Source organism: Podarcis liolepis (genome assembly GCF_965112155.1).
Source record: "Podarcis liolepis genome assembly, chromosome: 9".
Lineage (NCBI taxonomy): Eukaryota > Metazoa > Chordata > Lepidosauria > Squamata > Lacertidae > Podarcis > Podarcis liolepis.
This window is the reverse complement of record NC_139564.1, coordinates 71,636,271-71,663,859: the sequence shown is the minus strand read 5'-3', so window position 1 is coordinate 71,663,859 and position 27,589 is coordinate 71,636,271. Positions and strand designations below refer to the sequence as shown.

At 45.4% G+C, this 27,589-nt stretch overlaps 1 protein-coding gene across 3 annotated transcripts in view; it reads right to left on the bottom strand.

Moving 5' to 3' along the window:
* The window catches only part of PROM1 (prominin 1), a 127,089-nt gene that overhangs the window by 73,106 nt on the left and 26,394 nt on the right, over positions 1 to 27,589 (bottom strand). For all 3 annotated transcript variants that reach the window (XM_083460435.1, XM_083460436.1, XM_083460437.1), the window contains exon 4: positions 1,831 to 1,889. In XM_083460435.1, the coding sequence (XP_083316561.1) occupies positions 1,831 to 1,889 (59 nt within the window). The remainder of the gene's footprint in view (positions 1 to 1,830; positions 1,890 to 27,589) is intronic.

Below are 27,589 nucleotides of genomic sequence, written 5' to 3'. Positions count from 1 at the left end.
TTTACTGACTCCAACACTGATGGTTAAAAGCACCTGAATGATGCCGTGATTGATACAACCAGCATTATTAAGTTTATCAAGTGATTTTCTCTCTTTGTTTTGCATGATGCAATTCGAGTTTCCTTCTTTCCAAAATAACAAAAAAAAGCCCTCAAAGGTTTGCAAGCTGCTGCCACTCCTTGTGACCATGCCTTTCTGCAGTCATAATTACTATGTTCTGATTAGTCAGAATGGGTGAATACATCTACAGCTGTGGGCTTCCAAAATTACAGGTAGTTTTTCACCCGAAACAAGCACTTACAGTGGTGCCTCGCAAGACGAAAATAATCCGTTCCGCGAGTCTCTTCGTCTAGCGGTTTTTTCGTCTTGCGAAGCAACCCTATTAGCGGATTAGCGGAATAGCGCTATTAGCGGTTTAGCGGCTATTAAAGGCTTAGCGGCTATTAAAGGCTTAGCGAATTAGCGGCTAAAAGGCTATTAGCGGCTTAGCGGCTTAGAAAAAGGGGGGGAAGCAAAAAAAAATCGGAACACTCGCAAGACGTTTTCGTCTTGCAAAGCAAGCCCATAGGGAAAATCGTCTTGCGAAGCAGCTCAAAAACGGAAGACCCTTTCGTCTAGCGGGTTTTCCGTCTTGCAAGGCGTTCGTCTTGCGGGGCACCACTGTAAATGCTTTTTGAAAAGGTAAAAGGACTGGTTCAGTTCAGAAGTCACTGTGCCAATCAAAAACCATGGTTTAGCAATCAGAATCACCTCTGTCTGCACCTCCCCTCCCTACCGCCATGTGAGATAACCATAGTTTGCTGCGAAGGCAAAATTAAACAAACAATGGTTTGCTAGCTAAAGACTGCCTACAAACCAGGAACTGAAGGAGGTGCATAAACCCACAGCACTTATTCCAGTCACCAAGTTAGAATCAACTAATCTTTTAAATAAATTTACGCCAGTGGGTTTTCAAGATTTCCGCCTTTAGGGAACACTTTCTGCAGTCTTCCATTCCAACCCTGCATATTGCAAAGGATGCAGGAATAGGTTTTAGAGGGCACAGCCAGCTTTAAACCTCACTGTCACCCTTCATGAACTGAGCATGCACTCGGGAACACACCCAGTAGCCAATAATCACAGGGAAAGATTGGAAGTAGTGGGCAAGCTGTCTTTCAAAGACAGTCTTCTACCCTTCCTGAATGTATAATCAAGAAATACAGTTTGAAAGCCATTCAGTGACGTTCATCCTATCTTTGCCTGTGCCTATGGCACACACCCCTCCCCCCGACTTGGAAGATACTCCCTGAAAAGGAGTAGTTATTTTAAAATGGGAAGTGCAGTGTGTAGTGTGTGTCTTCTGGAGATGATAATGCAATGAGGAACAAGATATGGACCAATATCAGATGCTTAATATCCAGTCTCCAGAACTGGAAGACATGGGCTACATAAATAAAATCTACGCCACGAAGGGAAATGCTAACGTGTTCATACATTTCGGTTTGCCTAAAAATCTTTACTCATCAGTATCTTAATCAGCCGTTCAGATGAAATGTCACAGAAAACCCTATGCAAAGGAAGCAAGAGTTTCTATTTACACTGATCAAAAATATCCCCCAAAATCTTCTTGGAAAATATTTGATGCGGAAGCTAAGCAAAATGAAACCTTATCATGCAGTTTTGACACACTTGCATCTGGAAACTTTCTATTTAAAAGATAAACAAGAAGCAGATGTGGCAAAGTTAACATACTGTGCTCTGTTGTTGTTGTTGTTCTTAAAAAGAATCAGCTCCACAAATACAGACACACAGTCATATGCAAACCATAATAAATACACGTGAAAGAGTTACCTTTTGATAATCACCAGGGTTTTTGCCAAACGATTGCTGTGTTAGTTTTTTGATAAGATCTGAAAAAAAGCAAGAACACTTCCAAATTTTAGAGAACAAACTCAAGGTTTTTGTAAATTTAAAAACCATTCAAACAAAATATGCTGATCAAATATCATTGGTGGTTATTGATGAAATACAAGAGTCTCTGTTTACATATGCAGTTTTACACTTGGAGACATAGGGAAATAAATTTTGCTAATATGTTTAGATGTCAAAGCTAAGCATTTTATGGGACGTGTTACCCAGCCTTTATCAGTCGGACTTTGTCGAAATTTGGGAGGAGGTCTTTCTAGAGAAATTCCCTATTTACAGAAGAAAAGGAAGTGCTAGAGTGGACTGTACCACTCAGACCATAGAGATGAGTGTTGTATTTCTGAAATATATAGATAGGCATTATTTATTTATTATTTATTTATTCCATTTATAGGTTATGCTAAGAGATAGTGACTGGCCCAAGGTGCACACACATACACTGGAATAAAGAATTAAAATATCACGGAGATAAGCTGTGGCTCAACTCACTCCCTGTTATGCCAGTTTCTATTTGCAGGGAGGCCTTTTGTTACTTGGAGAGCATTCAAAAATTTGATAAGCTCCTGACACCTGGAATACAGTGGTACCCTGCAAGACAAACGCCTCGCAAGACGGAAAACCCGCTAGGGTTTTCCGTTTTGGAGGCGCTTCGCAAAACGAATTTCCCTATGGGCTTGCTTCGCAAGACGACAGCCCATAGGGAAATCTCAGGGACAGCGGGGAAGCGCAGCGCGTCTTAACCACTGTCCTCGGACCTCCTCCGAAGCCTGGCGGCGGGGCGGGGACACCTCCTCCCGCCGCCGCCGGGCTTCGGAAGGCTCCTCCGAAGCCGGGCGGTGGGGCGGGAACACCTCCACCCGCCGCCGGGCTTCGGAAGGCTCCTCCGAAGCCGGGCGGTGGGGCGGGAACACCTCCCGCCGCCGCCCGGCTTCGGAACGGTGCTCCGAAGCCGGGCGGGGGGGGAGGGAACACCTCCCGTCGCCGCCCGGCTTCGGAACGGTGCTCCGTAGCCGGGCGGGGGGGGAGGGAACACCTTCTGAAGGCGGGCGGGGGGCGAAAGTCTTTGCTCCCCCCTGCCTGCCTGTCCCAGAGGGCTTTTGAAGGCAGGCGGGGGGGGAGCAAAGACTTTCGCCCCCCGCCCGCCTTCAGAAGAGGTCCAGGACCTCTTCTGAAGGCGGGCAGGGGGCAAAAGTCTTTGTCCCCCCTGCCTGCCTTCCCAGGGGCTTTTAAATCGCCCCGGACAGCAGAGAAGTCCTCCGCTGTCCCGGGGAGATTTTAAAATGCCGCCCGCCAGCATTTTAAGATCGCCCGGACAGCGGAGAAGTCCTCCGCTGTCCCGGGGTTTTTTAAAATGCTGGGGGTGGGAAGAAAAGCCCTTGTCGTCCCCCCCAGTCTTCAGAAGAGGTCCGGGGACAGACTGTCCCCGGACCTGGTCTGAAGGCGGTTTCCCTAGGAACGCATTAATTGATTTTCAATGCATTCCTATGGGAAACCGTGCATCGCAAGACGAAAAACTCGCAAGACGAAGAGACTTGCGGAATGAATTAATTTCGTCTTGCGAGGCACCACTGTAGTACACTTCACTTCAGGATTTTACCAGCTCATTTTGTCACATATGTAGGCCAGGTCTAAGCGACTAGATGGTGACTAACCTGAAGAATCAACTAAGTTCATACCCATCGCTACTGATCCAAAAGTAATCCCTACAGTTTGGCTAGTACAAAGATTCAGCCCAACGTTTATCGTTGTTGATGGCCTTAAGAGCTCTTTAGCTATTGCAGCACAATTTTCAATGTCAGCTAATCAAGAGATGAAAAGTGCCGTATTTTTCGCTCCGTAAGATGCACCTGACCATAAGATGCACCTAGTTTTTAGAGGAGGAAAGCCCCATTTTTGGGGGATCAGCTCACAGGTCTGCAGCTTCTTTAGGAAAGGAAAGGGAGCCATTTCTACAGTTTCCAGACAGATAATCTAATCAGCCAGTCACATGTCGCTGGGGAAACAAACAGCCTCCATCTGCAGAACATTCAACAATGGAGGCCTGGGCAAGGGGCTGGGGCCGGAAAGGGAGCCAGCGATCGACCACACATTCGCTCCATGAGACACACAGACATTTCCCCTTACTTTTTAGGAGGAAAAAGGTGCGTCTTTTGGAGCGAAAAATACAGCGAATTGATGAAACAGAATTTTTTTTAATTTGCTAATAAACCGGGTTAACTGTTAGCATGGCAACTCAAAAAAGAAAGGAAGAATAGGACCATGAATAATATTGTAGATGAGGTTAAGCATTTGACTAGCCCAAAAGAGATAAGAAAAGCATTTGAATTTATTTATACTTCATTATATCATTGTGAGAAGGAGGACTTTAAGACAATGGACTCTTATTAAGGTAATTGTAATATATTCTATCTAAGGAAAATCAGCAAATTTTGAATGCACCCATATAGATATCGGAATTGCAAATGGCAATAATCCAAATGAAGATGGGAAAAGCACCTGGGCCAGATGGACTTCTTGCAATCTATTATAAAAAGTTTTAGGAAGCACTTACAGAACCACTTAAGGACACCATAAACAGAATTGATCCCCAAACAAGACTTAACAAAGACAAAAAAATTATAGACCTATTTCATTACTGAATTGTGACTACAAACTATTTGCTACAATCTTGGTTTATAGATTGAAAAGGACACTGACTGACTCAGTCCACAGAGACCAGTGTGGATTTTTACCAGGCCAACAAATGAAAGACAATATAAGAAATATAATCAATTTAATAGAGTACCTGGAAGTAAAAAAAAGAAAAACGGGCTACATTAATCTTCCTAGATGTGGAGAAAGCTTTTGACAATATTTCATGGTCATTTATGATTAAGGTTTTAGAGAAAATGGAAATAGGTTATTCTTTCCTAGCAGGAATGAAAGCAATCTATACCGATCAATCTGCAAATATATTAGTAAACAATATTCTTTCAGACAAATGGCAAATAGAGACAAGGCTGTCCCTTATCTCCACTTTTGTTTATTATAACATTAGAAATACTGCTTCAGAATATAAGGCGAAATCGGGAAATTAAAGGTATTGAGGTGGGACACAGAGTCTATAAATTAAGGGCATTTACTGACGTGTTGTGGGGGCTGTGGTATTGACCCTGGAACAACCTTTGGAGAACGTTCCCAAAGCATTAGAAGAAATTAAAAGGTTTGGAGAAGTGGTGGGTTTCAAAATAAACTCAGATTAAAACAAAATTTTGGTTAAATACATGGATGAGCAGTCAATTTTTTTTTTAGAAAGGATGTCTGGTTTAAAAAAAGGCAAAAAAGTATTTGGGAATTTGGCTGACAGTAAGAAAGCTCAACCTATTGGAAAATAATTATATTAAATTGTGGGGAAAGGTTAAGAAAGAGTTGGAGATATAGGGGAGAATGAAACTCCCTCTTAGGTAGAATTTCAGCCATTTAAATGAATATACTCCCTAAAATACTGTTTTTTATTCCAATCAATCCCGATTGTAAATAATTCAAACTGCTTCAAGGAATGGAAAAAATATATTTCTAAATTCATCTGGCAGGGAAAAAGGCCAAGAATCAAATATAAAATTCTGATAGATACAAAAGAAAGAGGAGGCCAGATTAGCAATTGCATTATGAGGCAGCTTGTTTGTGTTGGTTAAAAGAATGGATTGTATTGGACAATGCAGACATTTTAGATTTAGAAGGTCATAATTTAAAATTCGGCTGGCATGCATGTCTTTGGTATGGGAAGGCTAAAATCTATAAAAGTTTCATGAACCGCATTCTTAGGAAGAATTGGTATAGCGTCTGGGAGACTCTATACAGCTGGGAGACAGTATACAACTGAAAACGCAGGCAGCACTAAGATAAATTCAACAGAATAATTAATTTGTGGTTGATGCTAAAGTGGAAAACTGATTTGAATGGTTATAGTAAAATATTCAGGAATGTATGATATGTAAAATGAACCATGGAAGGAGAAGAAGGAAAGTCATTATTATTAAAAAGAGCTCCTCCCATTGCCCCAAAGTAGAAGCCAATACTGACCACTTGACTGGGTGATAATAATAGAAGCTAGATATATACATGTAGCAGAATGAGGTGGAAGAAACCCTGTGGAATGAGCTGGAATGAATAAAAGACTACATTTCTGAATGGTCATAAACATGAAAAGAGACTCTCTGAAATGACTATCTCATCAGAGAGAGAAATGCTTAAAATGTCTCCCTGTTAAGCTACTTTTCTCCTAGCAGGGTGTTTATACAGAGTATTATAACACTCCACCTGCAGTCTACTTACTATCTCCTTCTGCTATGTGCAGAAACCAGGTAAGAACCAGGTCTGTCGGAAGAGCTGGAAACCAAAAATGGCTTTATTGTGAGGACGATGACATCATATATTTACTAATTAACTAAATTACTTTTGCTCTATGCCACAGCAGATGTAGGAGCTCGTTTTGAAAGACTAATAACCCAAGGCTTTGACACAGCACATGTTCTTATAACAGAGGTTAAAAGGGATTTATCTTCTAGAGCTTACTGGAAGGACTAATTACATTAATTCTTTACTCAGTTGCTTTCCTGGTATCCTTGCGTTTTCAAGGATGCCATCTGCCTGATCAGACACAATGCTCCCAATGAAGTACTGACACTTTTTGAATACATATATGCATACATGTGTGTGAATCGCTTTGATAAAGTGCTAAAGAAAACTTTATCTCAACTAACAATTGCACTCAGTGTTCGAACACTCAGAAGAACTGGGACATCAATAAATTAAAAAAGGTTTGCGTTGCCACACCACATCGCTCACAGACTAAGAGATAGGAAGTAAGAGCAAGGGCTTAGCAATAATCTCTCTAGACATTAAGCACCAACAAAAAAATTGGTTTGTCATTCTTCTGCCAAAAGAGCTTTACAGGAATGGATGACAGGCAAACAGTTTAGCTAATAAACAATGTCTTCTCAGGGTATACAAATTCTCCCATCTGGATGTGCCATGGGCTTACATCAGCAAAGAAGCTTTTTAAACCCCTCTTGCCCTGGAGTTTAAGGTTACGTCACCCTGTTGAAACAGGATCCTCCATTCCAAGATACTTCTAAGCTGGAGTTGGGGAAGAGACATTAAGCTGCACTATACTTTTGATTCTCATGGACCAGAGGAAACTGGTCAGGATGACAAGAAACTAGGAATAAGGGTCAAAAAAAATTAAAAGTAGCAACCATCTTAGCATTTAGGCAGCACTGTTTAGAGCATGGGTAGGCAAACTAAGGCCTGGGGGCCAGATCCAGCCCAATCGCCTTCTAAATCTGGACTGTCCGGCGTGTTTTTACATGAGTAAAACGTGGTGGAGTGGTTAAGAGCGGTGGATTCGTAATCTGGGGAACCGGGTTCGCGTCTCCGCTCCTCCACATGCAGCTGCTGGGTGACCTTGGGCCAGTCACACTTCTCTGAAGTCTCTGAGCCCCACTCACCTCCCAGAGTGTTTGTTGTGGGGGAGGAAGGGAAAAGAGATTGTTAGCTGCTTTGAGACTCCTTCAGGGAGTGGTAAAGCGGGATATCAAATCCAAACTCCTCCTCCTCCTCCTCCTCCTCTTCTTCTTCTTCTTCTTCTTCTTCTTCTTCTTCTTCTTCTTCTTTTATTTAAAATGCATCTCTGGGTTATTTGTGGAGCCTGCCTGGTGTTCTTACATGAGTAGAATGTGTCCTTTTATTTAAAATGCATCTCTGGGGCATAGGAATTCATTCCCCCCCCCAAAAAAAATATAAATATAGTCCGGCCCCCGTCCCACAAGGTCTGAGGGACAGTGGACTGGCCCCCTACTGAAAAGGTTTGCTGACCCCTGGTTTAGAGTGTTTGGAGCATTTCCTATCCATAGTCATTCTTACAAGGGTAGGCCAGTAAATATGGACCTGAAATTGCACACTCAACCTTATCAGGAAGAATTGGAAACTTCAAACAACTCACTACTGTGAAAGCAAGAGTCCAGGATAAACAAGATCCTTGAACGCTGATCAGCACAGCCTCAAGTCATCAGGAGTACTGGACAGCCCATAATCCTGCAGAGCCTTTTGCCTTTATAACTGAAAATTTCAAAAGGTCCAGTTCATATATTTAATATGGTGCTGTGGTCTAAGCCACTGAATCTAGGGCTTGCTGATCAGAAGGTCGGCGGTTCAAATCCCCACGATGGGGTGAGCTCCCATTGCTCGGTCCCTGCTCCTGCCAACCTAGCAGTTCGAAAGCACGTCAAAGTGTAAGTAGATAAATAGGTACCGCTCCGGCGGGAAGGTAAACGGTGTTTCCGTGCGCTGCTCTGGTTCGCCAGAAGCGGCTTAGTCATGACCCGGAAAAACTGTCTGCATACAAACGTCGGCTCCCTCGGCCAGTAAAGCGAGATGAGCACCGCAACCCGAGTCGTTCACGATGACTTAATTGTAAGGGGTCCTTTACCTTTTTACATATCTAACATGAGTATAAAATGGCAAACCTGTTGGATACTTGAGCATAACTGAAGAAGAAGAAGAAGAGTTTGGATCTGATATCCCGCTTTATCACTCCCTGAAGGCGTCTCAAAGCGGCTAACAATCTCCTTTCCCTTCCTCCCCCACAACAAACGCTCTGTGAGGTGAGTGGGGCTGAGAGACTTCAGAGAAGTGTGACTAGCCCTTGGTCACCCAGCAGCTGCATGTGGAGGAGCGGGGAATCGAACCCGGTTCACCAGATTACGAGTCTACCGCTCTTAACCACTACACCACACTAACTCTAGGGATACATTGGGATTGCCTTCAGCTCCTTGATGAGCATACGCTTAATGACAAACCATATAATGTGTGAAACAGCCAATAGAGAGTCTGCACTTTAAATTTTGCCAACTTCTTTCTCACTTACATGATAAAACTGAATTGGGAATGTACACTTCAGGTGAGGGCTCACATTGAGTTGAACAGTACTCTATGCAGATAATCCTCTGCAAGTAGAAAGCTACCACTTGGAGGAGAATTAGAACACAGATCTCTTCTTAACATGCTAACTTCTCTGGGTGTGGGCAACAGTTTTTGCATGTAGGTTAGCCATCTCAGGCCTTGAACACATCCAAGCCTATTATTCTCCCACATTTCTTGATGAGTCTGATATTCTTGTAAAGAAGCTGGTAAAATGCGGTCTTGACTATGCTACCACTCAGTGGATTTGTAACTGGCTGACTGACCGAACCCAAAGGGTGCTCATCAATGGTTCCTCTTCATCCTGGAGAAAAGTGACTAGTGGGGTGCCACAGGGTTCTGTCTTGGGCCCGGTCTTATTCAACATCTTTATCAACGACTTGGATGATGGACTCAAGGGCATCCTGATCAAATTTGCAGATGACACCAAACTGGGAGGGGTGGCTAACACCCCAGAGGACAGGATCACACTTCAAAACGACCTTGACAGATTAGAGAACTGGGCAAAAGCAAACAAGATGAATTTTAACAGGGAGAAATGTAAAGTATTGCACTTGGGCAAAAAAAATGAGAGGCACAAATACAAGATGGGTGACACCTGGCTTGAGAGCAGTACATGTGAAAAGGATCTAGGAGTCTTGGTTGACCACAAACTTGACATGAGCCAACAGTGTGACGCGGCAGCTAAAAAAGCCAATGCAATTCTGGGCTGCATCAATAGGAGTATAGCATCTAGATCAAGGGAAGTAATAGTGCCACTGTATTCTGCTCTGGTCAGACCACACCTGGAGTACTGTGTCCAGTTCTGGGCACCACAATTCAAGAAGGACACTGACAAACTGGAACGTGTCCAGAGGAGGGCAACCAAAATGGTCAAAGGCCTGGAAACGATGCCTTATGAGGAACGGCTAAGGGAGCTGGGCATGTTTAGCCTGGAGAAGAGGAGGTTAACGGGTGATATGATAGCCATGTTCAAATATATAAAAGGATGTCACATAGAGGAGGGAGAAAGGTTGTTTTCTGCTGCTCCAGAGAAGCGGACACGGAGCAATGGATCCAAACTACAAGAAAGAAGATTCCACCTAAACATTAGGAAGAACTTCCTGACAGTAAGAGCTGTTCGACAATGGAATTTGCTGCCAAGGAGTGTGGTGGAGTCTCCTACTTTGGAGGTCTTTAAGCAGAGGCTTGACAACCATATGTCAGGAGTGCTCTGATGGTGTTTCCTGCTTGGCAGGGGGTTGGACTCGATGGTCCTTGTGGTCTCTTCCAACTCTATGATTCTATGATTCTATGATTTCTTCCATGAGGCCTCTCCCTACATTGATATATAATATTTATATACCACATTTCAATAAAACGTTATCAAAGCAATTTGCAGAACAAAAGGGGAACTTGCAGGTATGTTTCAGCTTGGTACTAGAGAAATATAGCACAGCTACAAAATTTGGGAGTGGGGTGGGGAGAGACTGCTTCAAATGATTCAGCGTTTTACTTTGATTGAAAGACATACTATCTGCCCGATATTGGGAGGGGGGGGCTTGTCATGTGTATGTGTGATGTCACACGTGTGATGTCATGTGCGTCAGAAGGAGGCCCAGTGGGGCCTGCCACCAGAGGGAAGCCCAGTCCCTTAAGATGGGAGGGGGGCGCTCTGCCCCATCCCCACATACTTTGAGGGGGCTGAGGTGTCATAGAGCTGGCACTTATGTGGAAAGACAAAGCTTTTCTGCCTGCCTGCCCCCATCAACCAGGTTATTTTTCCACTGCTACTGAAGCTGAGAACAGACAGACAAAGCTTGTCCCAGTACAGTGGACGCTTGGGTTGAGAACGTGATCCGTGCGGGATGCACGTTCGCAACCCGCCGCGTTCGCAACCCGCAGTGGTGCGTCTGCGCACACGCGGGTTGCGATTCGGCGCTTCGGCACATGCGCGATAGCCGAAACCCAGAAATAACTTGTTCCGGTACTTCCGGGTTTCGGCGGTCCGTAACCCAAAAAAACGCAACCTGATGAGTCTGTAACCTGAGGTATGACTGTATTCTACAATAGGCTTGCTTAGCTAAAATTAAGTATAGCATTAAATACAAGGTCCTTACAATCCTCTTTTTCAAAAGTTATTGTGAAGAAGACAGCCGACACATATTTAGAAATAGCCACTCCATATTGTTTACACTTCTATAAGTTTCCCCCATCATTATATTTTGCTTATCATGGCTATCCAAAGTTCGTTCTGCAAGCCACCATCTGGTAGGGATTTGCAATAGATTAAGGGCAAGAGTTCAGACGAGTTCAGATGAGGGTGCCACTTAGGATGCCCAGTCTCAACTGGTTAAACTTTCAAAAAGCATATTTTTCACTCTTCATTGCCCTGGATTCTCTCTCCAGAACCATAAAACGATTTTTAATCTATACATTCAGCAGTTCCCCACCCTCCCTCCCAATAAACTAAAACTCAATTCTGTCAAAATGGAGGTTTGTGCGTGGTGGTTACTCTCATTCAAGAAGATGGGGACAAACTATTCTGGATACCTTTGCATTTTCCCGAAAGCAGGAGTGGCCAATTCAATGCCCACAGGCCACATCTGGCCCCGCAAGTGATTTCCAGCAACCCCCAAAGCCTCCCAGAAATTTGGCTGCCGTGTCCCACTTAAAACAACAATGCCAAGCAGATGGTGATGTTGGAGCCCCATCACCATGCTGATGAGAGCAGAGAGGTGTCCATCTCTTTGCTCAGGCTAGAACTTCTTGGCCTTCACAGGTGCGACTCCAGCTTGAGACAGTTTAATTTGGTATGTAGGGCGGTACCAGTTAACGGCTTTGAAGCCGTGGGCCCACTGGACTCTACCCACCCTGAGCACATGGGTCAGGATTGGGAGAGGTCAGTGAGGCATGGTTCAGGCAGAAGGCCACCCAATACTGGGTGGCCTTCTGCCTCCCAATGCCTCCTATATTTCACAGAAGACTGAGGTAACATGACACTGTTTCTCATTACGTACAGTCGGACCTTGGATCTCAAACGCCTTGGTACTTGGATGTTTCGGCTCCCGAACACCACAAACCTGGAAGTGAGTGTTCCGGTTTGCGAATGCTTTTCGGAAGCCGAACGTCTGACACGGCTTACATGGCTCACAATTGGCTGCAGGAAGCTCCTTCAGTCAATCGAAAGCAGCGCCATGTTTTTCGAAAGGTTCTGGGAGTCGAATGGACTCCCAGAATGGATTAAGTTTGACAACCAAGGTACGACTGTATTATGTATTACTGTGCATTGCTTATCATTGTGAACTCCATTGACACAACTGTGGCTTATTAAAATATATATATATAAATATATATATATTCTATAGTCTATAAAGCACCCTGCAGCTTTTTGATTAAGACTGGTACAGTAGGGTCGTAATTTATGCAAGGGTTATGTTCTGGGGATCACGGCTAAACCCAAAATCGTATATAGTCAAAACCCATTGGGTTACATGGTGGGTGAGATTGCCAACGCCAACTTTCCTGGAATCCCGTCCCCTTTCTGCCCCCCCCCTTTTCATCACTTTAAATTTTTTGCCACGTGCGCAAAGCTGAATGTGCACAAATTAAATGTGCGCAAGTTGCGGGCTTATTGTATATAAATGGGGAGAGAGAGAGAAAAAGAGAGAGAGAGAGAGAGAGAGAGAGAGAGAGAGAGAGAGAGAGAAGGACAAAAATCTCAAACTGCACCCAGTATATTTCAAGTGAGACCCTGAACGTGCTGAATGTAAGTTTTCTTTTTCCATTGGTAGAACAGGGGACTCTTCATCTCAAGGTTGTGAGTTTAAGCCCCACGTTGGGCAAAAGATTTCTGCATTGCAAGGGGTTGGACTAGATTATCCTTGGGCAGTGGCGAAGCTGCATGCTCTGATACCAGGGGCGGAGAGCAGGCGGGGGTGTAGCTGGTGCACCGCGGGGTGTGGTGCATGCCCTGGGGGCATGGTACGCCACCCGCAGGCGTGTGGCGCATGTTCTGGGGGCATGACGCGCTGTCTGTAGGGACGTGGCACCCAACGAGTGGAAGGTTGCGCAGTTCGTGTCCTGGGGGGCCACCGCGATAGCACCCTACCGGAATAGTGGTGCTGGGGGCGGTCCGCTCCCTCCGCACCCCCATTCCTCCTTCAGTGCCCTTGGGATCCCTTCCAACTCCACAATTGATTCCACATATGATTCAATGATTCTAAGTTTCAGATATGATATATCTATTAATATAACCCAAAGCAACACCGGCGATTTTTGCCCTGGCAATGCAGGTACACATTTAAATTTAGCCATTCGTTATGGCAACAAATGTTTGACAAGTACCGTATTTTTCGCTCTATAAGACACACCTAGTTTTTGGAGGAGGAAAACAAGAAAAAAAATATTCTGAATCCCAGAAGCCAGAACAGCAAGAGGGATCTCTGCGCAGCGAAAGCAGCAATCCCTCTTGCTGTTCTGGCTTCTGGGATAGCTGCGCAGCCTGCATTCGCTCCATAAGACGCACACCACACATTTCCCTTTACTTTTTAGGAGGGAAAAGGTGTGTCTTACAGAGCGAAAAATACGGTACTTTTAATGAATATGGATTGGATGCAAGCATGCATTTTGCAAGTCGTTTATATCCAATTTAAGCCAGTCTGAGGTCAAGAGAACTCTCACCTATTCAATGCCCCGACATTAAGAACACTCCTGGTAGGCCCCTAGTATCCTCCAATGAAGTGAAGAGATTACTATCTCACCTGTGTAGACAGAAAGCCCCTGGGGAAGATATGTTCTCTCCCCCAGCCCCCAGGGTACCTGTAACGGTCTTGCTTTGCATGTGGGGTTTTTGCCCCTTCTTTCCTGCATGCCAAATGGTATTTTTGTTCTGATTAAGTTTCATTGTGATTTATCTTCTGAGCTGGGTATCATTTCAGAATTTTAATCTTAATGCTAAAATGGCACCATACTCGGCATTTGTCATTCCTTTCAAGATATTTATCATCCGTAAATTTGATGACTGTGTTCCCTTAGGTCAGTAATGTTGAACAGCCAGGGAAAATGTCCCTTGTTAAGATGCTGGAAGCAACAGCAGTTGAATAATGATTGTTTAAATAAGTCTTCAAAGTCTTAGGCTAACGATATTTTCTAATGCATGTCTTATTACAACATTTTAAAACTTTAGTATGCCTAATAAAGGACCCCTGACCATTAGGTCCAGTCATGGCCGACTCTGGGGTTGCGGCGCTCATCTCGCTTTATTGGCTGAGGGAGCTGGTGTACAGCTTCCGGGTCATGTGGCCAGCATGACTAAGCCGCTTCTGGCAAAACAAAGCAGCGCACAGAAACGCCGTTTACCTTTCCGCCGGAGCGGTACCTATTTATCTACTTGCACTTCATGCTTTCGAACTGCTAGGTTGGCAGGAGCAGGGACTGAGCAACAGGAGCTCACCCCGTTGTGGGGATTCGAACCGCCGACCTTCTGATCGGCAAGCCCTAGGCTCAGTGGTTTAGACCACAGCGCCACCCGCGTCCCAGTATGCCTAATACTAATGTCTAAACTACACTGACTATAACAAACACTCCATTAGAATCGTCACACTTGGTTGACTTGAATAATTTTTATTTATTTTGTCATTTAGTTTGAAAGAAGGTAAAGGCAATCCTTGAGTATATCTTCCCTAAATGGGGGGTGGGGTGGTGAAGTGGTCACACACACACACCCCACAGCAGCGATTCCAGGGTCCGCTCTTAAAGGGGTTTGCAAATAGGGAGTCACTGGCCATACACTGAAAGGTTGTCAATGAACTCTCATGTGTTGCAGGGATATGGGGTAGGCTGCCTGCATACACAAGCATCTTGCAGTGCACCCTCCCATATCCCATTCACCTTGAGGAGCCCCAGTTCCCTGGCTGGGGACTGGGAGGGATACACACCCAATGCCTAAGCCCAGGTCTTCCTACATATGAAAGGTTTAATGAAGTTGTGGCCAATTTTTAATCCCATAACACGTCACAAGTGATTATTCTTTCTGGTGGTCTCTCGGGGCTGGGGGATTCTCTGCCTGGGCACGCAAAGGTTCGACTAATGTTGAATCACACAGGCAAATTCTCCTTTGAATGTTGACTTCAATATCCTGCAGGTGTTTGACCTAGAAGGTTTAATTCTATTATGGGGGAACATATTAAACAGAGAGAAAAATATATGGAACATAGCATTCACTCTGTCACACGCTCCCCTTAACAATGCTTCACACTTCAGGTACAGGAAATGAAGTAGAGCTGCGCAAATCCTACTGTAAAAAAATATATCCCAGATGAGCATAATCTTATTTGGAAGAGCACCTGGTTTCCATAGTGACAAAGCAGAAACCACTAAGACATTCCAAGCAAGCTAAGAATCAGATGAAGTTTGCCTCACTTCTTAAATAACTATTTCAACTCATAGGGGTAAAGGGACTCCTGACCATTAGGTCCAGTCGTGGCCAACTCTGGGGTTGCAGCACTCATCTCGCTTTACTGGCCGAGGGAGCCAGCGTACAGCTTCCGGGTCATGTGGTCAGCATGACTAAGCCGCTTCTGGCGAACCAGAGCAGCGCACGGGAACGGCGTTTACCTTCCCGCCGGAGTGGTACCTATTTATCTACTTGCACTTTGACGTGCTTTCAAACTGCTAGGTTGGCAGGAGCAGGAGGGAGCTCACCCCGTCGCGGGGATTCGAACTGCCGACCTTCTGATCGGCAAGTCCTAGGCTCTGTGGTTTAACCCACAGTGCCACCCGCATCCCATTTCAACTCATAGTAAGCTGCAATAGTCAGGGGAGAAAACACATATGCATACTTTCCACCCACTCAGCAATTGCACAAACAGCATACATTGCTTGACTTGGATAGGCAACCAGAGGCCCAGGGGCCGGATGCTGCCCAATTGCCTTCTAATTCTGGCCCATGTACAGTATAGGAATCAGCATGTTTTTACATGAGTAGAATGTGTCCTTTTATTTAAAATGCATTTCTGGGTTATTTGTGGGGCATAGAAATTCGTTCATTTTCCCCCCAAAATATAGTCTGGTCCCCCACAAGTCTGAGGGACAGTGGACTGGCCCACGGTTGAAAAAGTTTGCTGACCCCTGTCTTGACTAAACCACTTCTGGTGCAACGGAACACCATGATGGAAACCAGCGTGCACGGAAACGCCATTTACCTTCCCACCACCTATTTATCTACTTGCACTGGCGTGCTTTCGAACTGCTAGGTAGGCAGGAGCTGGGACACAGCAACAGGAGCTCACCCCGCCGCGGGGATTCGAACCGCAGACCTTCTGAATGGCAAGCCCAAGAGGCTCAGTGGTTTAGACCACAGTGCCACATTGCTTCTAATTTGCATGTCACTGATAGCATTTGCTATAAATATGCATCTAAGTGACTAGTAAACACAATATTGGTAATGTTTCATGGGATTACTGTAAATTCACTGTAGTCTCACCATCATGACAGTCAAGGGGATTTAATATGTACAATGTAGGAAACAAGAAACCTTTGCAGTGATAGCTGATGGTTCAGTCCAGCACATTTCTACTCTGCTTTTTGAAGCATGCCCAAAGCACCATTATATAATTTTAAAACATACCTCTACATCACCAGAATAGGTAAAGCAGTAAAGAACATGTCAAGAACACAGCCAAATGCGATTAGATGTTTTGCAGCCTTTTCAAAAAGTGGGTTAATTTTTTTGCTTCATGGTTAAAACCAGGCACTTTAAATGGGACTCAGTTTAAAGTGCTGGTATTAACCTACATTAATAGCGAGAGACCAGGTTACCTGAATGATCCCTCCCATATATGTGAATCCAGAGTTTAAGATCCTCTTTAGGGAGCCTGCTCTCTGTTCCTCACCCCAAGTGAAGTGTTATGGTTCACCACCATAGAGTAAAGTTACCAGACATCCCCGTTTCCCGGGGACAGTTCCCGGATTTACAAATCAGTCCCCATACAAAATCAATTGAAGTTGAAAAGTGTCCCTGGATTCATTGAAAAAAATCTTAACCTTACCATAGAGAAGACTTTTCTGGTACTGTACCCAGGTAATACAATAGGTTCCACACATAAAGCCTCACCTGGTGTTTCTCTGTGGTCTTTTGAAGTGCCAGGTGAATACCTTTTCATTCACCCATGCTTTTATACAGTGGTACCTCGGTTCTCAAACACCTCGGTACTCAAACAACCTGGAACCCAAACACTGCAAACCTGGAAATAAGTGTTCTGCTTTGCACTGGCGGAGAAAGAGGTGTGCGGGGGGGAGTGCACTGCCCCCAGCAGCGTAATCCTGGCGGGGTGCCATCGCGGCTGCTTCCCCGCTCACGCTGGGCGCCCCGCTCCTATGGGCACCATGCCACGCCCCTGGGACGCGCGCTAGCTCTGCCCCCGCCTGCTCTCCACCACTGCTGCTTTGTGAACTTTTTTCAGAAGCTGAACGTGCTCCCTTTTGAGTGCCATACTTCTGTTTTGAGTGTTACACTGAAGTCTGTCTGTTTTTGCTATTTATTTTGGGTTTTGGTTTTTGCGGCTTTTTTGTTTTGTTTTTGTGACTGCGTGGAACCCAGTTCAGCTACTGATTGATTGATTGATTGCATGACTGCAGTACATTGTTTATTGCTTTCATTTTATGGATCAATGGTCTCGTTAGATAGCAAAATTCATGTTAAATTGCTGTTTTAGGGGTTGTTTTTAAAAGTCTGGAACAGATTAATCCATTTCGCATTACTTTCTATGGGAAAGCACACCTTGGTATTGGAATGCTTTGGTTTTGGGACGGACTTCCGGAACGAATTAAGTTTGAGAACCAAGGTACCACTGTATTGCATTTTAAATCCAGGCTGAAAATTGTTTTACAGTCTAATGTTACAAGGATCTTTTTTTGTAAACAGCCCAGGGAATATTTATTCCTGGGTGGCTATACATAATTAAATAAATCTCTGCACAATAGAGAAATCATTCCCTAACGTGGCGCCTAGAGCAGTAGAGGCCCTGCTCCTAGCTGACACAACATTATTAGAGCAGAGGTATACTGGCTTATGGGACGCGGGTGGCGCTGTGGATTAAACCACAGAGCCTAGAGCTTGCCGATCAGAAGGTTGGCGGTTCAAATCCCCGCAACGGGGTGAGCTCCTGTTGCTCAGTCCCTGCTGCTGCCAACCTAGCAGTTTGAAAGCATGCCAGTGCAAATAGATAAATAGGTACCACTCTGGCGGGAAGGTAAACGGCGTTTCTGTGCGCTGCTCTGGTTCTCCAGAAGCGGCTTAGTCATGCTGGCCACATGACCCTGAAGTTGTACGCCGGCTCCCTTGGCCAATAAAGCGAGATGACTGCCGCAACCCCAGAGTCAGTCACGACTGGACCTAATGGTCAGGGGTCCCTTTACCTTTACCTTTACCTTTACCATTAGCATGTATAGGTCAACAGCCTGCAGACGCACAAGAACTCATAGAACAGTAGTTTTCCTTTGGCTGCATAGAGCCTAAGGGTTTATTATCCTTTTTCAGCTTAAGGGTTGCACTGCCCAATTGCAACCCTTCTGGGGGCTGCAAATCATCAGCAGGTGTGTCAACCACAAAGACCATGGGTAGGCAAACTAAGGCCCAGGGGCCGGATCCGGCCCAATCGCCTTCTAATTCAGGCCTGCAGACGGTCCAAGAATCAGCGTGTTTTTACACAAGTAGAATGTGTGCTTTATTTAAAATGCATCTCTGGGTTATTTGTGGGGCATAGGAATTCATTTATTATTATTATTATTGCAAAATATAGTCCAGCCCCCCACAAGGTCTGAGGGACAGTGGACCGGGCCCCTGCTGAAAAAGTTTGCTGCCCCCTGACAAAGACAGAGAGAGCTGGGTAGTGAGAGTGACAAGAGACTGCACATGCAGTTGTTCCCACACACCACCAGCAGTCCCCACAAGCTGCGCGGAAACTGAGATTTTGACCAGCTTCAGCCCATCTGAAGCTGATACAGGCTCGTCTTATCTTGAGCCCAAGCAGAGTAGTCCACACAGCAGAAGGATAAGCAGTATGTGCCACATTCTTAACTTTATTTCCACTCTATGCTGAGAGAATACAAACATGCATCTTGCCTCTGTGAGAGCAGAGAAGCAACTGTCTCTCTAACAAAGAAACCGAGAGAACAGTGAAAAACAGGAAACCAGTGTACGTCACATCCAGTCTCCCATTCCCGTGGGAATCCGACAGTAACTCTGACTGTGGAATGCAAAACAATGTCTTGTGACTGCAGTTGCTGCTCAGTGAGGGAAATAGAAACCAACAGAAACCTCCCCAATACCCCATGGGGCTTTTGCTTTTTGTGGAAGAAATGAACAGCTCCAACCATCACTGCACAGTTTGCCTGGGTCATGGTTGTTCTCCCTAGCAGGAAGAGAGTCTGCAGTGGGAATTCTTCAAATGCCGGGAGCTGGGCTATAGTACTCATATATTCCACACAAACACACACACACACACACACACACACACACACACACACACACTCCACCATGTTGACCCTGTAAGATGGTTTCCAGGCATTCTTTCCACCCAAATCCCGCTCTTTGCCCCACATTACTAAACAAATTCCCTTGCCAGGAAAGCAGGTCACTTAAGCTTCACACAGTGTTAGAATCTCAGGTATATAAACTCCTTAAACCAGTTTCCTTGAAACCAAGGTATACAACCAGGGTATCTCAGGTATAGAAACTCCTTAAATGACTCCTTAAACCAGGGTTAGAGTCCCCCAAATAAGGAATGCCTAGTTGCCATTTCTGAGCCAGATGGCTCAAAAGTCTTATTTTTCAATACTTCTTGGTTCCTGAAATTCATTCTGATTCTGCAGATAAAATATAAGGGATATAACACTACAGGGTGTGTTGCTAGTGTGTGAAAACAATGAAGATCCAAGGATCCCCGGGCAGGCAGCTCCAGATGGTGGAGAGGTCAGACGCCATCCTGGCACCTGGGCATCTTCACTTGGTAGCAGGAGACTAATAGCCAGGTGCAAAATGCGATTTTCAAATGGCGGCTTCAAATTGCCTGCTTTGCCACCTACCACTTCCACCACCTCCTCTTCCTCATTGCTGATCTATAATATGTGCTGCAGTATTCCTCAAGAGCTCCTTAACTCACTCCCTTTCTATTGCACCTGGGCCAATAATAATAATAATAATAATAATAATAATAATAATAATTTATTTATTATTTAAACCCCGCCCACCTGGCTGGGTTTCCCCAGCCACTCTGGGCGGCTTCCAACAGTATGTTAAAAACACAGTAAAAGATCAAACATTAAAAACTTCCCTAAACAGGGCTGCCTTCAGATGTCTTCTAAAAGTCAGGAAGTTCCTTATTTCCTTGACATCTGATGGGAGGGCGAGTGCCACTACTGAGAAGGCCCTCTGCCTGGTTCCCTGTAACCTCACTTCTCACAGGGAGGGAACCACCAGAAGGCCCTCAGAGGTGGACCTCAGTGTCCAGGCTGAACGATGGAGGTGGAGACGCTCCTTCAGGTATACTGGACCGAGGCCGTTTAGGGCTTTCAAGGTCAGCACCAACACTTTGAATTGTGCTCAGAAATGTACTGGGAGCCAATGTAGGTCTTTCAAGACCGGTGTTATATGGTCTCGGCGGCTGCTCCCAGTCACCAGTCTAGCCGCCACATTCTGGATTAGTTGTAGTTTCTGGGTCACCTTCAAAGGTAGCCCCACATAGAGCGCATTGCAGTAGTCCAAGCGGGAGATAACTAGAGCATTCACCACTCTGGCAAGGCAGTCCACAGGCAGATAGGGTCTCAGCCTGCGTACCAGATGGAGCTGGGAGACAGCTGCTCTGGACACAATTGCCTTTCCTACCCCACAGTGGTACCAGCAAACAACTGCAGCCTCTCTTTTCCTCCTTTCCTTCCAACCCAGCACTATACTCTCTCCAGCTGTGCTCAGATCTTTGGCCAAGGGGTGTGTGAGTTAACAGAGATACAATACCTCCCAATTATTCCAAAGAACAGCCAAAGCATAAAGTTACAGGAAGCAAATAACAAGCAAAGGTTTCTGAGCTTACCTGACGTAGTTCAGAAAATGGGGGACAGGGGAGGGAGGTTAAAGCACTATCAATGACAGAGGCGGGGAAACAATGAACATTTGGGTTCATACACACGGCTCATGAATTAGCCTCCAGAGAGTTCATGGCCCACTATGGTGTGGTTTGAACCAGAGACTGCCAGTTCTCACTCTTACAGCCAACTTGCCAGTATAAAGGCACGCATTCATTTCAGCAACTCTTAGGCGACAGCTTTGCTCTGATATCCCACGCTTTGCGATCCTTCATCTTGAGAATGTAAATTCAAGAACTATGATTTTTGTATCATCTGGAGTTACAGATAGGACGGCTCTTCCTGAATACAACTCCTGTGGCAATAAATGGCTGGTACATTTTCAGCATGGCACACTTCCAGCGTGGCTTGACTGCTCTGATATCTCAGGAGGCAATGGGATACTAAAAAGAACATTTACTTAGCACAGAGATTCTGCTTCTACCTCCGTTGGCACTTGGGTGCTGGAAGAGGTGGAATGATATAAGTGTAAATGGAAGCCATTATTAAAGAGTTTTTCTGAAACGGTAACAGTGTCAGTCTTGTATCCTTTTAAATATTCCCAGTTCCAAAATAATTCCCTTCATGCATTTTTATTTTTTATTACAGATAGGTAGCCGTGTTGGTCTGCCATAGTCAAAATAAAAAAATTCCTTCCAGTAGCACCTTAAAGACCAACTAAGTTAGTTCTTGGTATGGGCTTTCGTGTGCATGCACACTTCTTCACATACACTTCTTCTTTGTATCTGAAGAAGTGTGCATGCACACGAAAGCTCATACCAAGAACTAACTTAGTTGGTCTTTAAGGTGCTACTGGAAGGAATTGGTTTATTTATTTTTTATTAGTTAATGATGTTGGTTTTGATTTAGGTCTACGCAGCACTTTCTTTCAGGGGGGGTTCAGCGGTACGCATACCCCTAAACATTTTGTGAATCTAATGGGATAAGAAACTAATTTTTTTAAAACAAACTTTCGTCTCTAGCAAGGTGAATCGTCAGTTCTGTTGCTATCCCTGATGGCGGCTTCATTTCCTTTCCCGGTGTTTCCTGAGTCTCAGAGGGAAGTGAGAGTACCGCTAAACATTTTTTTAAGGAAAAAAAAAAGCACTGGGTCTAGGTCCTTTCTAGGCCCAATGACAACAACTCTGATGAAGATTAAATCACACTTTCTGAAATGCTATTCTCTTAAAAGTGTTTGGACAGCGGCAGAGCGTATGCCCGCACTGCCCAGGGTGAGCGCACTCCCAAGGGGAGCTGAGGGTGCCCTGCCAGCTGCAGGATAGCCACTCGGGTGCACGGAGCGGTGTGCATGCCTTGCAGCCGGGGGCACAGCAAACCGCCCACAGGAGTGGAGCAAGCCGCCAATAGCAGACATTTGGTGTGCCGCCAGCCCGCCTACAATTCCCCAGCCTCCCCCAGCTGTCAAAATGAAGGGGGAAGGGGGGGACGCCGCTGGCAAAGCGATGCAACTACTCCCAAAGGCTTGGGAGTTATGGGTGCACTGCACGCCGAATGTCACCCCCCTCAGGGATGACACCTGGGGTGGACCGCCCTCACCTTGCTCTGCCGCTGTGTTTTCCTGTGTCCTTTCTGTGCCCTCTGCCACACTTTTCTTTCCGGGTTCCTACGGACAATTTCCAATTCATCTCATGCCAGCGGTACCAGTTGCTCATTTCAAAGAAATCCATGCAGAGTTTGCAATGCACACTTTGGAAATTTCTTCACATGCCTAATGCAGATGTCCCCATCGAGAAGCATCGTGCTCCAACAAGTCTAACCCACTGCAATGCAAGGATCTTTTGCCCAATGTGGGATTTGAACCCACAACCCAGAGATTAAGAGTCTTATGCTTTGCTGACTGAGCTAGACTTGACCCTGCCCCAGGGCCATACAAAGCAGCCCTTGAGAGCTAATGACATTTTATAAAAGGAAATTTGGCATTCTTGGAATGCTGAAGGAGCGTCTCCACCCCCATCGTCCAGCCCGGACACTGAGGTCCAGCGCCGAGGGCCTTCTGGTGGTTTCTTCACTGCAAGAAGTGAGGTTACAGGGAACCAGGCAGAGGGCCTTCTTGGTTGTGGCCCCAGCCGTGTGGAACACCTCCCAGCAGATGTTAAAGCAATAAGCAACTATTTTACTTTTAAAAGACAACTGAAGGCTTTAGGGAAGTTTTTAACGTTTGATGCTGTATTGTTTTTAATATTCGGTTGGAAGGCACCCAGCCAGATGGGCAGGGAACAAATGAATAAATTTATTATTATTATTATTAATATTATTATTATTATTATTATTTGGCAATGGTCAAATCATAATTATTAGGTGGTCAATTGACTTATGTACCAACTCTATATCATGGCAAATGAAACTGCAATCAGGAGACAGGAAGGCTACTGAAATGGTCACATGCAGGCAAATACATCTGCTCCATCACTGCCGTGATTCAGAACACCTTGGGCCAATAGCCCCTGTCACTCTGAGAAGCATCAGGAAGAACTCTGAAAATGAACCTATCTCAAGGTAGCTTATAAGAATGCTGCATGTCTTCATCCATAAAGGTAAAGGGACCCCTGACCATTAGGTCCAGTCGTGGCCGACTCTGGGGTTGCGGCGCTCATCTCGCTTTATTGGCCAAGGGAGCCAGTGTACAGCTTCCGGGTCATGTGGCCAGCATGACTAAGCTGCTTCTGGTGAACCAGAGCAGTGCACAGAAACGCCGTTTACCTTCCTGCTGGAGTGGTACCTATTTATCTACTTGCACTTTGATGTGCTTTCGAACTGCTAGGTTGACAGGAGCAGGGACCGAGCAACGGGAGCTCACCCTGTCGCGGGGATTCGAACCGCCGACCTTCTGATCGGCAAGTCCTAGGCTCTGTGGTTTAACCCACAGTGCCACCCACATCCCACAGTCTACCCGCTTGCCATAGTCTTCATCCATACACTGACCTAAAATGCACTAAAATGCTGATCAACTTTCATGAAGATTTTTTTAAAAACCACAAACTGCTTCAAAATATAGAGAACTGAAAATTGGAAACATGAGGAACTGAAAGAACTTCAACCAACAAACATTTCCATCTCTAGCTGTACTTCTGATGATAATTAGATTCATAGAACTGTGGAGTTTGAAGAGACCTTGGGGGTTATCTAGTCCAATCCGCTGCAATGCAGGAATCTCAACATGTGGTTCCCCATCCAATTTGAAATCATACCAGACCCTGCTTAGCTTTGCAAATGTGCTGGCAGTTTTATTGCTGCACCACTGCTGTTGCTGATTTCTTATTAATGTTTTATTTTTGTTCACCATGCTGTATTTTATTAGAATCTGCTTTTGCTGATTACTAGAAAAGCAGCCTGTTGTCTTTGTCCATGGAGTTTTCTTGGCAGGGATACTGGAGTGGCTTGCCGGTTCCTGCTCCAGGTGGTAGACAAACCTAGACAACATCTTAAAAAGCAGAGACATCACCTTGCCAACAAAGGTCCATATAGTTAAAGCTATGGTTTTCCCAGTAGTAATGTATGGAAGTGAGAGCTGGACCATAAAGAAGTCTGATCGCCAAAGAATTGATGCTTTTGCATTATGGTGCTGGAGGAGACTCTTGAGAGTCCCATGGACTGCAAGAAGATCAAACCTCTCCATTCTGAAGGAAATCAGCCCTGAGTGCTCACTGGAAGGACAGATCCTGAAGCTGAGGCTCCAGTACTTTGCCCACCTCATGAGAAGACTCCCTGGAAAAGACCCTCATGTTGGGAAATATGGAGGGCGCAAGGAGAAGGGGACGACAGAGGACAAGATGGTTGGACAGTGTTCTTGAAGCTGCTAACAATGAGTTTGACCAAACTGCGGGAGGCAGTGGAAGACAGGAGTGCCTGGCGTGCTCTGGCCCATGGGGTCAAGAAGAGTCGGACATGACTAAACGACTAAACAACAACAGAAAAGCAGCGCATTGATAAACGAACGATGATCTCATAATCTACCTGGGATGAAGCCCCATGTAATTCAGTGGGATTTACTTCTGAGTAGACACGGTTAAGAATGCAGCCTAAGTCTGGCAGAGAAGCCTGAAGGGCACACCTAACAACCAAATAATGAATGCAGAATCCCAGATTGCTCTCATTTCACACTACCACCGTGGAAACCTACTTGCTCCGACATGGTTTGCCCACAGACACAGCAGCAAACCTCTTGCAGGGTTGAGTCGCCTTAATTTTCAGAGTGGTGTATAATAGACCTCCATTATTTCGCTCAAACCCAGTTGGACATCAGACTTCATTTAGAAAGCAGTCCAAAAATACCTCTGTGTCACTAACACACTTAGAAAAACAGAGCAACATATGGCAAGAGAGATTATGGATTAGCCAATTAAGTGACGTTGCTCAAATCCACATGATCCGGGTTGGGGTTGGAAGGGAAGGGAAGGCAGAGGCCACTGAGAACTCCAGTAGTTCCTTCTAAAAGAGCGAAATATGTTAAAACATGCCAAGAAAAGTTTTCATCAAAGCAGTTATTAGCTCCAAGTCTCATTCTCTTTCCTGCTGATCCCCAAGCGCCATTAAGCACATAATTTATTGAATGAGCAGCCAGCTCAATATCCACTAAGATCGCACTTTCAAGCTTCAGTCCAAAATCAATATTTATTGGGCTCTCATCCTATTCATTGCTATCAAAATTATTAATTGGATTACTCATAGACTGGAAGGAACTGCAGGGCCTGGTAGCAATTTTTATTTATTTATTCTATATAAAAATATATATCCAACTCTTCCTCCTGAAGGAGCCCTGGGCTGCAGATGTTAGCATATCAAGGAGTCACAATGGCAAGTTAACTTATTCATGCTTACTCAGAAAGTGCAGCAAGCTAGGATCCTTTTACACACACACACACACACTATAGTTTCCATCTCTCCTCTCCCCTCCCCCCACCAAACGTTTAAGCCCTTCAAGCTTCAGATCAATTTCTGAAGTACAGAGCGTCCCCTGCCAGCATTTGAAATTCGCCAGGCGCATTTTGCACCTGGCTATTGGTCACTTGCAACCAAGTGAAGATGCCCGAGCACCAGGATGGCGCTTGTTGTCCCCATCACCTGGTGGTGCTTTGCCTGGTGATCCTTGGATCCTGACTGTTTTCACACACTAGCAACACATCCTGTAGAATTCTATCGGTTATGTTTTATCTGCACAATCAAAATGAATTTCTGGAACAAAAAATGGCAACTAGGCATTCTGTTTTGGCGACTGTAAAGGTAAAGGGACCCCTGACCATTAGGTCCAGTCGTGGCTGACTCTGGGGTTGCAGCGCTCATCTCGCTTTATTGGCCGAGGGAGCCGGCGTACAGCTTCCGGGTCATGTGGCCAGCATGACTAAGCCGCTTCTGGCGAACCAGAGCAGCGCACAGAAATGCCGTTTACCTTCCCGCCAGAGCAGTACCTATTTATCTCCTTGCACTTTGACGTGCTTTCGAACTGCTAGGTTGGCAGGAGCAGGGACCGAGCAACGGGAGCTCACCCCGTCGCGGGGATTTGAACCGCCGACCTTCTGATCGGCAAGTCCTAGGCTCTGTGGTTTAACCCACAGCGCCACCTTAGGATGTCCCTTTGGTGACTGTAGCCCTGGTTTAAGGAGCCATTTGGCACCTAGATTATATATCTGAGTTACTAACACTGCCTCTGGCATATGTAAAATTTACTTATGCCAATCTTTCAATAAACAGCAAGCTTCTCCTTGTGCCATTTTACTCTAGTTTTCCCACCAGCAATTAGCATATCCATGATACACTAAGCCTCGGAATCATTGGGTTTTAGAGATCTTGCTTCGTTGTAATATGTGTTCTTCTTCATTGCCTCCATTTCCAACTTCATTTTGAATAAAAATTCTAGAGACTTTTCTCTAATGTTTTATTCAGAATGCAAGCCTAAGGCTAAAACTTTATGTTGCTAATTCTGTCATGAGAAATGGTGATTCTTTTTTAATATAAAGCAGCCTAGATGGACTATAGTCGTATCTCGGCTCCCAAACATTCAAAAACCGAAAGTGAGTGTTCTGGTTTTTGAATGTTCTTTTGGAAGCTTCCGCGGCCTCCAATTGGCTGCAGAAGCTTCCTGCAGCCAATCAGGAGCTGCCCTTTGGAAGTCAAACATTTCGGAAGTCAAACGGACTTCTGGAACAGATTTTGTTCGACATCCGAGGTACGACTGGGAAGCAGAAGGGCACAGGCAGCTTAAACTCTTCCAAAACGTAGCTACTGGGCTGCTGGCTGAAAACTGGTGGTGGGAACAGATTGTGCTGGTTCTTAAAACAACTTCATTGGTGGCTCATCCATCTCTGATAAAAACTCAGAGGGCAGGAGCTTGCTTTTACAAAATACCGTATTTTTCGCCCTATAGGACGCACCGGCCCATAGGACGCACCTAGATTTGGGGGGGGGGAAATAAAGGGAACAAAATTATTCCCCCCCCCCAGGCGCGGGGCTGGGGAAGCTCGGGCTTTGGCAGCTTTGGCATCGCTCTGGGAGCTTGCCGGGCTGGAGGAGGGGAAAACAGAGCTTCCGCCTCCCCCAGCACCCAGAACGGGACCCAGAGCCATGTGGAAGCTGCGTGCAGCTTTGGCATCGCTCTGGGAGCTTG